This window comes from Papilio polytes, unplaced genomic scaffold (genome assembly GCF_000836215.1).
Source record: "Papilio polytes unplaced genomic scaffold, Ppol_1.0 DF823935.1, whole genome shotgun sequence".
NCBI classification, from domain to species: domain Eukaryota; kingdom Metazoa; phylum Arthropoda; class Insecta; order Lepidoptera; family Papilionidae; genus Papilio; species Papilio polytes.
The window spans coordinates 363,623-375,131 of NW_013525269.1; the positions used below are offsets into that span (position 1 = coordinate 363,623).

Consider the following 11,509-nt stretch of genomic DNA (forward strand, 5'->3'; position numbering starts at 1 on the left):
GCAAATAACATTTGAAATTTGAAATACAATATAGAAATTGAACGAAGCCTGCGCACTGGGATTTTATTTATCAACACGTCAGCTCTGTTTACTGACCTGTTTAATTTATTACATTCGAATGTAAATAGTTTAGCATGTAAACTTACGTGTAAACTGTTTACATTGTGTGGATAATTAAAATAACATTAATTTACAACTGCTTTAGCTAAGCAAATGTACAGATTACATAAGCTATTTTATTTATTTTTTAGCATCATTCATGACGTAATTTTTAACAAAAGGTCTTTTTCAGTCTTAATATCTTGTTAATGCTCTCCGAGAATTTTGTGGCTATTGAAATTTCTAACCAAAAAAAGTGCAATCTTTTTTTATGGAATTTACGTTGCATTTTGAATTTCTAGATAAATTCATGACACACCACAACTACACTGATTAACGTAGACTTTACTCAAAAAGCAACGCACCTTTCACCAATCCACAATATTTGGCCAATTTTTATAATTTTTAATCAAGTATTTTTGAATAGAGCGCCATCTAGCGTCGAATAGTTGGTTTAGAAGGGCTGATAATTTGGTCACAGCGCCATCTATTATCGAATAGCACAACCTAAATGATTTGTTATCGTCAATTTTTTTCAAAAAGGAGCTAGTATCTACTTACATACATAGATGGCGTCAAAGTTGTTTTTGCCTTTGTCAAATTAAAAAAATCCAAACCTTAACATTTCTTGCAAATAATATACAACAAATGCCAAAATCTATTAATTAATTAATTTAAAATAAAACAAGGAGTTGCAAGGTTAACATATTTATTTCTTACAACCTATACATAACTAAAATACATACAGAGAATACATAATGAATTCATATTTGCTAAAACAGACATCTTTTTTTTTATTAGTACTCAAGCGCAATATACGGCAATATATAGACGGGCATAAAATAACCTTAAGTTACAATCAAGCAAAGTATAAATGTAATTCTACAAAAAAACATTTTTGTATTTAAGAAAATTATAACTGAATTCTTTTATTAAACAGAATAATGTAATTTTTTATTTATATATTTCCACGCTACGCAGAACGATCTTTTTAGTAAGAAATTTTACGGAATGTCAAATTATTTGCTACAATTGTTACAAATACATATTTTAAAAAAATATTATTGCACATTAAATTGCGAATTTAACAAATTTTAAACAACAATATAAAAAAGTAAAGGATAAAAGATTACATTAAATTGCAAAGGATATTCGAACTGGCGACTAAATAACTAGCGATACTCAGGGACGTTTAAATCCCTAAGGGCGACCCTTATATGACAAATCTCCACTAACACACCAATCAATCACGTATTGAGTAAAAACTTAACTGGACTAACTAAATAATAACAATAAAACCAACCTCGACAAAAAACATCATCCCACATTAAAAATCTAGGAATTCCACGTGTTTTAAATAATTTCAAACACAATGAGAGTTATGACAATTTGTATACAAGTGTACTGACAATGTAAACATATAGCAACATTCCATTGACCTCTAAAAATGGATAGGCTACGAAAACTTTCCCGCAAATAGTGTAACATCCATTTATAAAAAAATCGCGTATAATATTAGTATGACCTTGGTAATAAAACAAAAGCTATTGCAAGTAACCTATCCATCTATAAAGATCAATGAATTTACACAATAGACAATATGCATATGACGCCAAATTGTACCAAACTTTTTTTAAATATACTTTATTACTATATTTTTGAATCAAAATTTTGTTCGGGTTATCTTATAACGAGTAGAAATTGTTAAAAAAAATACATGCATATTGTCTACTTTCCCTGTCTCTTCTTCTTCTTTCTCTTTCTCTCACTATACTCACTATCAACCGTTCCACTCAAATCTTGATATCCTTCAGATTTATGAGTTTCGTAATTAGGGAAATTAATTCCTTCCGTCTGCTGATAGTTCTCAGAGAATGATTCTGAGAACCTGGTACTTAATGTTTCAGAACCAAAGAATTTGTTAGGAAAATCCTGTCTATGTAAATTGTGGTATTTGTCATGGGGGTAGATAGTGTTGAGTATGTTTGTGGCGAGGCCGGCGGGCGTTGGCGGAGCGCCCTGAGGTAGCGGTCAGAACTTCAAGTCCTGATTGCAAAAAAAATACTACCCTCATTTGCTTGAATTAATAAAAAAAAAAAATCTTTTGTAAAGTTAAAAATGTTACATATAAATGTACAGTCGAGAAAATTCGCGGTGTTCCACTTAGTTACCTTGTTGTAATCACCTCTTACAAATAACCAAGTTATAAAAAAAGCAAGCTGTATACCACCATATTCATACTCTAATTTACAAGCTTCGTTCTTATTTCACATAGTTTCCTTGTGTAAGTACATTCAAACGACTGCAGTTTTTTATCTTTCACCGCCAAATTCCCCGATTGTACATTATATTTATTTATTTATTATAAATACAATACAATATCGTCTTCTTTTCCTTCAGGTTCTTAAACCTAATTTAAACAGTCAGTTTTAAACATAAACTTAATATCTAAGTTAGAATTTTTGTTCGTTACATATTACTTCAGTGGCCATAACTCGATTTCTAGATATTATATCATGGAGAGTTTTCTCTCTCTTTTAATGAATAATGGGCCATATTTTTTGTGACTGAATGGCCACTGTTTGCCTTGAAGAGCCATGCTGGAGGTGGCAGAGCTCAGATGGCGTTAGCCTGAACCTCGTTTATGAGTAACTAAGTTCGAGAGCTCCCTCAGGAGCCTCGGCACGAGCCGTTACTGTTATTATTACCGGATTGGATGCCACCAAACTGTTAGATCGCTTCGGTGGACGCGCCATGGAGTGACAAGACACAAAGGCCCCAAGAGAAAGTGGGTCATTGTTATGAAAAGTTTTTATGTTACTTTTTTTTACAGTATTGAAGAAATACATACCCTAATAGCCTGCGGGAGGTCGGGCAGCTTGATGTCCCGCAGCTGCTGCGGTAGATTCATGCTCTTTACTGCGGAGACTGCGCGCGCCGGCGCAGCTGATATGCCCGCCTGCAAAAAATATAGTATCCATAGTTATTAACTGCACAGATTCACAACTGCAATACCACGACCACTACAAACTAACATCAAGTGGAATTAAAACGTTCGTAAAACCTTAATCAAATCAAAAGATCTTAAGCCTTGAATGGTTGAGCTATGGCTCTACAACCAAAGTAACAGGTAACTCAACACAACTATAACTATGAGAGCTGATAAGCCAAGAACTGCTCAGTGGCTAACTCACAAAATTACTGATCTGCCTCCCCCTTGCGAACCATGAGCTGAACTGTAGTTTAAAAACAAATTTTAATTCAGATACCCACAGCTAAAATTTTCACTTCCTTAAGTACCTTAAGTTCCTTAACACTTTTTCTAATTAGAATTTTTTTAAATAACAATCTATATCTATTTTATTAAATATTCTATATTAATAAAAAGCCCTACTCTTACGTCACGCTTTAGGCTATATATTTTCACGCTATTAAACTTTAGGGTTAAATAAATTGGATAAAAATCCCAATGTGGGAAAGAGACCATAAGTTGCTGCCAACATCAAAGAAGCAAGATTGCCATAGTGAGGTAATTGGTATTTTGACATTTGCAATTGAGAATTTCATAAATGTAAACAATAAAATAAATTATAACTTGATGCGGATGAAGCCGCATGGGAACAGCTAGTTTTTAATAAGAATGGACACACAATTAAAGGTGACAAATAGCGAGATACCTCAGAATAAGGTAATATTGAATAGTTTCCTAGCTTTATTAGCCATTCATTAGTATTTTTGGTTCTATAAATTCATGACATGTTTCCGAACTATGTAACTTGAATTTTACTCTATTCAAAACTTAGTTGAACCTAACACTAATGAATCAAAAGGTAATGATAAAATAAATGGGCATTTCAGAAATGCAGCAAATGTCAATTAAAAGTAGACATGCATCCGTTTACCTCAGCTTTCTGCATTTTATTCTGCTCCTGTAAACGGCAGAGGATATCCGCCATGTTGGTCTGCAGCACCATGCCGCCCATCACCAGCTCGTCCAGCACCTGGTGTGCTGCGTCCGCGTGGAAGATCAGGTCCAATTCGCACACATTCTCGAAGCACTTATCTAATGTCTCCACAAACACCTGAAAATGTTATACAATTCCATTAATTCGAGTTATATTTGTTTATTGAGAAAAAGTTTTTTTTTATATCATAAGGTGGCAAACGAGCAAGCGGCCACCTGAAATCGCCAAAATGGCGATGCGACCGCTGCCCATAGACATCCGCAATTGCAGATGCGTTGCCTACCCTTATCCAACGGAGGAGGAGACGCACATAAAGTGGATATTTCCCCTCCCTATGCGTCTCCTCCACCGTCAAATCCACTTTTCCTACCCATCCTCTCCTTATAAGAAAAGATTGGTAGAAATAGGGATTTAAATTAGGCCTCCGGCACCACACTCATCAGACGAAACACGGAATTGCTTCCACATCACGCCTGTGGTCATGGTATTACACCGGGCGTGCCGGCCCATTCGTGCTAAAATGTTAAAGCGGGCACTACCACTGTTAAGAATCACAAGCCACTAGGAACTTTTATTGAACACACTCAAACCCTATCTTATAGAGATTTATTTATTAGTTATTATTATTTATATTTTATTTATATATATTACTTTTAATTTATTACAAAAATTGTTTATCTAGGAAAGTGATTGAGCACTTGGTTACTCCACTAGGTTCTAAACTCATCTTGTAGAATCTTAGTGCTAGTTATTTAGGATATATAGTAATTTAAACCTAAAGTAATTTACATTTAAAAAAGTCGCTTTCAGAAAGAACTCGGTTTCATATGTTATGATTAAAAATATGTAAGAATTGTGGCTCGGGGGATTGAAGCTTGTCTTGTAATCTACAAGCCCTGGATTTAAATTCAATTATGTTTTCATTTGTGTTTCTATTTTAGAATTTCATATGTACATTTACCCAAAATTCTTATAGTGAAAGAAAACATTGTAATGTAACCTTCATATAACTATAAATTCAAAGATATGATGACAACCCTCAGTGCCCCAGAATAGTTGAATATGGCCTAGTCCCCACTTAGGGTAGGCTCCAAACCCCTCAGTGGGTATATAAAGTGCTTGAATGATGAATGAAATTTAAATTTTGAAACCCAATATCAAAAGATGCTAGCATGAATTTTTATACAACCAATTTAATGAAAAATTACAATCAGTACTTACTTGTATTAAATCTAGTATACCTAGTTCACTCTCCGAGGAATCAACACAGAACACAAAGTAGAGTGTTGCATAGTGTCTATAGATTAGCTTGTAGTCAGAACCACCAATAAGGCTGTAAATAAAATATGCAAATCATTAGTTTATTCTTCCTTCATCATCATCATCATCTCCTTATCCTATTCCCGTAGGGTCGGCGCAACAGGTTTTTGTCCTCCACATAACACTATCATACGTCATCTCAGGCATCACTCCCTTTTTGATCATGTCTCCTTTTACACAATCCATCCATCTCTTTCTAGGTCTACCTCTACCGATTTACCCTTCCACACTCATATCTATTATTAGTTTATTCTCCCTTATCTATAGTAAATCATAGTCTGCTATAACCAGTTTCAGAACACATTATTTCATAATAAAATGTTAATAAATGATAAGCATTAAAAAGCTTGTGTTAAAGTAGTTAATTGTTGGGATTCAAACCTACAACCGCTAGATTGGTAGCCAGTAACCCAAACCTTTAGCCTATTGGCATATCAAATAAAGGAATTTGGTTTTTTATTGTACAATGCTACTGGACAACTTAAATAGTAAAAGAGTTATAGAATACGAACCTGCCTCCTTCCAGAAAATTACAGACATTGTCATCTCTTTTAGACACCAACTGGAATGTCTCTTTTATTATCTGTTGCTGCATATCTTCATTCTGAAAAAGTATACAATTTTTCAACCAATTCCTAAAGAAAGTAGGTTCACAGTGCAATTGTTCGAGTCAATAGTAACGAAACGCTACGCGGGAAAACAGTCATGAACAAAAGGCAATATTATCTCATGCTTACGAAGTATTGATAGAATTTCGATAATCGTGGCTTTCCATGATTGTTGAACACAAGTATAGCTTTAATCATTGTGAATTGTAAAAACAATTTTAGAATCTAGTATAACTAAGCAGACATTTAACAACTTATATTCTATTAAACTTTACACTACTTTAGAGAAAGCACAATAATCATAAGGATCGATTTATTTCTAATTTCTATCTAAACAACTGTCAATTTCATTGTCAAATGTCAAATAGAAAGTTGTCATATCAGCTTTTTTTCCAGTTGTCATGTTGTCAGTTGATAATTCCGGTTAAGTCCAAAGTTAAGTTTTTCCGGTTAATCGATACAAAATATTATTTTCACTGAACAATGAATAATAGTAAGAATTCGCTGGATGCATAAAATGGTACATTGCATGCTGTGAAATCATTTTTGTAAAGTCTGCTCACTATTCCGTTGGATAATAAACAGATGAGGACAAGGAATATCTTGCCAAAAAGTACCAAGCCCACTAAATATTAATGCTACCGATACTGATTGTGAAGCGCAAATGCTTTTAGCTTAACGTGTTTTGTTTTATATTACTGTTTATTTACTCAAAGACATTTTTCACCTTTTTTTTGTATCTACGATAGAAATAATTTTTTGACATTTTTTTATATTATCTGTTGTGTTACGCTCCAGCGGTCGGGCCGAATGTTGGTTTCCGCGAGTGTCACAAAAAGAAATTCGTAAAAAATAAATGGTTATTGTGTGAAATGAACTGAATTTGTGAATGTTCATTGTTTTTTTATAATAAACTCTTGAATGGAATCTCAATGTGACGTCTTTGAAGCTTTTGATGTAAAAAACAGGTCAGTATTTGTCGAATGGTAGACATGTCATACTTTTATGTCTTTATTTGGATGCCGGGTCGCGGTTCCAGCGTTGATGGTTGGCTGATTATGATTATAATTGCTTCTTCTTCTATCTCTGACGGCTTACAAGATAAACCCACGCGCGCGTGCACTATTTATGTATAAATGAGTTAGCGTACAGTTTTAGAAGCGCCCTTTCGGTGATACTAACCGCTGTAATGTATTTGTTACATAAAAATGTAAACAAACTAAAATTGCTGATCTGCTGCTTACTCTATAAAACCTTGTATCTATTATTAACTATTACTACAATTACAATTCCTTTTAATAACATAAATAATCCAATTATTGTACAACCAAAGTTTTACTTATTTGAAAAAATGTGTCATGAACATTAAAAAAATGTGAGCGTTTATTTATATTACATTATGAATTTAAGCAGCAATGTTAGGCACTAAGTCTAGTAAAATAAATTAGATTATAGTGAAGCCTTATTTGCAATACCAAGCTGGCAATGTAGAAAGTTAGGGAAAGTGTTTATTATAAAAGAAATGTATTATATCTATAGAGTTATTTTATTATTGAATTATTTAAATTTTCAGTAATAGTAATTGTATTTCTGAGACAAAAAAATAACAGCATAAAATAAAATACAAAATATTTAATGAGTTTTAAATAATTGTGCTTAAAACACATAATAGACCTTCAAGAAGTGTGTAGGACCTCAAAGGCCGGCCACACATTGCAGTTCTAGTATTGCAGATGTCTATGGTCATTGATGGACACTTAAAGGATTTCGCTTCTAGTTGGCCTCCTTATTGCATAATTAAATATAAAGTATTAAATTATACTTATTTAATTTTAAATGAGAAAAAATATTTACGCACTTTATGTCTTTTCCAGTTATTATTGCAATTATGCGAGGGCGGAATTTTATAGAGTACACTTTGACTTTGCTCTGGCTTTGCTTATGTGAGTACTTTCTCGGTATAATCTCAGGAATCAAGTTATAGTCTGTCTAAGATGTAATTTGACTAAAATAAACAAAAAAATCTATATGCAGAGCAACGGCTCGGGTAATTTCTTCTATTCACACAATTCAATTCTATTAACTTAAAAATAAGTTAAGGGCCTGTCCCACCAAATTGTAAATTGTTTGATAACTGAAATATTGGATTATGTTCCCTTATCTAACAGTGGCATCATTTTTAAGCTGTTTGAGCTTCTATCAGCCAATGGTGGGACAGGCCTATGACAGACGATGGGTATGCTGTATAAATATCAGTCTAAGACTCATTCTTGTGATATAAGTTAAGAAAATTCATGATTTATTAATACCTATTTTCTTAAGAAATGAAATGCAAAAACAGTTCCCAGAATTTATTCATCACCTTCCTTTGTAATTATACATTTTGTCATGTAAATATTCAGTTTCAACGAATTTTCCGACGAAACTGTTGCATCGTGTTACATCGAATCTTTCGACGTTTTTGTATTACCGCATACACATTGCGCCGTGGGTGTGTCGTATCGTGTAGGTCAGTGGGCCGACGATGTAGTGAACGTCACGTTTTATCGTTGTTACGAAAATAGTTATTTTTACACTGCGCCGTTATAACTAAGATCATGCTACTCCTCGATTGCGGTTAATTTAGTCTATTATGTGCTCTATTTTGTAGTTATTAAGAAGCATTTTTCTTTGATTGATCTTAGTTATCTGAAGAATCGTTCATATCTATAAGTGGCTAGTGTTATATGGCATTTAACTGAGTATAATTAAACTGAAGAAGATCTAAGTGTTTTACTTTTTTATCTTGAGGAAAAAAATTTTTTTCGTGAATAATCTATCTATACTTCTATGCTAAAGTGTAAACACACACTTCTTTGTGGCGTAAGATCTCAGCAATTACAGCATATTTTTTAAATAATTCTTTTTTTAATAAAAAGGCCTACACTAACGTCATGCTTTAGGCTATATATTTTCACGCTATCAATTAATGGGGTTAATAAATTGGATGAAAACCTTGATGTGGGAAAGAGACCATAAGCTACGAGCTACCAACACCAAGGAAGCAGAGTTGCCATGGTTTGTCATGATATCATGTTATTTTGACATTTGCAATTGATAATGTGACAAATGTAAACAATAAAATAACATTTTCAAAATTATATGCCGATGAAGTTGCTCGGAAAGAGCTAGTTAAAATAAAACTCATATGAAAAATGTCATAAAAGATGCCCGTCTCTATACCGCCTGTGGCGCTTTTTATGTCGAGCGCCCTGGGCGGACGCCCCATCTCGCCCTGTTCTTACACCGATACTTTATGTTATACCTTAATGACTGAGGGGAAGCATAGAAGAAGAGGACAAGTTAGCCCAGGTTAAGAAATAATCATATAAATAATTAACTGGAGCGCGTTGGTAGCGGGCGTGGTATCCGTGAGTGTGATACCAAAATATCCACATTCGTCTCGCATACGACACGTCACATAGCTTGCGTAATGGATACGTAAGATTTGACTACAGAAATAAGTATTATACACGTATTAATACACATTTTTTTACTGAAATCGTTTGTAATTGCGATTTAGAACGTTTACTTTAAAATCGCATTGTTAATTGGCCACTAAGGGAAACCTATCTCATAACATAAACTAAGGCTAACACTTAACAACTTAATGAGGTAAATAGACGGTTAAGCTAACTAGCATTGGATATCAAAAGGGGAACAATCTAGATGTAAGTTTGATCTTCGTTGCGATCTTAGTTTTTCTTATATATAGCATGTTTTATATTAATGTTTAAAACTGTATAAATTCCAGATTGTATGACATTCTGACCCTTCGTAGTGTTAAAAAGAAATCGGTAATGTGCCGGACTAGTGGCGCAACACTAGATCATTGCTATACATGTCCCGTCCCTATGACATCTGTCAATGTCATTCAAAATTATTAAGAAACAGCTGTAGCCCGCGACTTCGCTCTCGTGAATATAAAAAATATAGCCTATGCTACTCAGATAAATTACATTTCTAACGGTGAAAGAATTTTTAAATCGGCCCAGTAGTTTTTGAGTTATTTCAAAACAAAAAAATATAAATCATTCCTTCTTTATTATATTAGTATTGATAAGCACGCTATTCTGCCGGAATTTATACGAGTATAATTTACTACAAATATGTTATCTAAAAGTAGGAAAAAAAATCTGGTATTGATGTTTTTTAATTTATCTATAACTAGCTGTTCCTCGCGACTTTGTCCCCATGAAATTAAAAAAATGGAAAACATAACCTTTGTTACTCAATGATAACGTAGCTTTTATTAGTGAAATTTGGGTTATTTCAATACATACAAAAATACAAATCTTTCCTCTTTATATTAGTATAGATAGCACAGATAATTAAATACACTGAACGTGATTTTCTCTGAGATCTTGTTTTGTAATAGTGATAATTATAACCAACTCGTGCGTTATGTGTTCACGATAATAATTATGTTTACAAATTCTTATTAATATGATGATTAATGAAATTGTATTAGAAACTAGCTTTCGCCCGCGACTCCGTCCGCGTAAAAAAATAATATAAAACATAGCCTATGTTACTCACTGACAACGTAGTTTTTTAATGGTGAAATCGGCCCTGTAGTTTTTGAGTTATTTACTACAATTAAACAATGTTTTCCTCTTTATAATATTACTATAGACTAGTATAGATGAATCTATACAAAATTTATGCACTTACAGGATTTTATTGAAAACTATTCGTTTGATTTTCGTACAAAAACTTTCATTATGCAAATAGAAGCTATATTTATTATTATAATAGTGTAACATTGAAACGCTCATTGAATACAGCTATTTTTAATAGAAATCTTTTATTTTTATAAATACAGATTGTACAAAAGATTTTCTTGTTACAATTTTTATCTCATTTAGAAATAAAGACTTGTACTGTCTTCCTTTGAATAAGTATTTATAAAGACCTCGTTTATAATGTTTACTAAGTTGTCAAAGAAATATACAGTAAGGGAATTAAATTCCCCACCCATATTTAATCGAATATCGTTCATCAAATAGGAGCTATAAAATCACGAGTGTGTCTTTATCTGACTCCGTGTCGATTTATTTGCATTGTGAGCGTCAATTGTTTTGGGTAGGATATAAAATTCCTCGACAGTAATGTCTTGTATACGAACCCGCGACCTTGAGGTCAGGGCCCGGTGGCCAATGCCGCGATTGTTATTCCACTAGCGCCCGCTCGCGGCGTTACGTGACAACAGCACGTATTACGTGATATGAGGACTTATCTGAATGATTACAGGAAATCGATTGTTATAATTTATGTGTTCTCTGCAGAGACATTTAAAAATAGAGACAGTGATTTTTTCTCAGGTACTTTCTCTGATAGGTATTACATCAGTTTAGTGCCACCTTGTGTCAAAACAAAACATTATAAAAAACTAGCTGTTGTTCGCGACTTCGTACTCGTGAAATTAAAAAATATAGCCTATGTTACTCACAGATAAATTACCTTTCTAACATCTGT

At 33.2% G+C, this 11,509-nt stretch overlaps 2 protein-coding genes across 2 annotated transcripts in view; one reads left to right on the top strand and one right to left on the bottom strand.

Moving 5' to 3' along the window:
* Positions 1-1,852: 1,852 nt before the first annotated feature.
* On the bottom strand, positions 1,853-6,334 carry LOC106101933 (AP-3 complex subunit sigma-2). The gene is made up of 6 exons (XM_013281317.1): positions 6,122-6,334; positions 5,897-5,988; positions 5,286-5,397; positions 4,002-4,181; positions 2,951-3,058; positions 1,853-2,145 (listed from the first exon to the last, which is right to left on the bottom strand). The coding sequence occupies exons 1-6, from the start codon at positions 6,188-6,190 to the stop codon at positions 2,131-2,133; spliced, it is 576 nt and encodes a 191-aa protein (XP_013136771.1). The 5' UTR covers positions 6,191-6,334; the 3' UTR covers positions 1,853-2,130.
* A 451-nt stretch (positions 6,335-6,785) lies between these two features.
* Positions 6,786-11,509, top strand: part of LOC106101928 (zinc transporter foi-like) — a 24,063-nt gene continuing 19,339 nt past the window's right edge. Inside the window, exon 1 of the mRNA XM_013281306.1 lies at positions 6,786-6,960. The gene's annotated coding sequence lies outside the window, so the exon portion shown is untranslated. The remainder of the gene's footprint in view (positions 6,961-11,509) is intronic.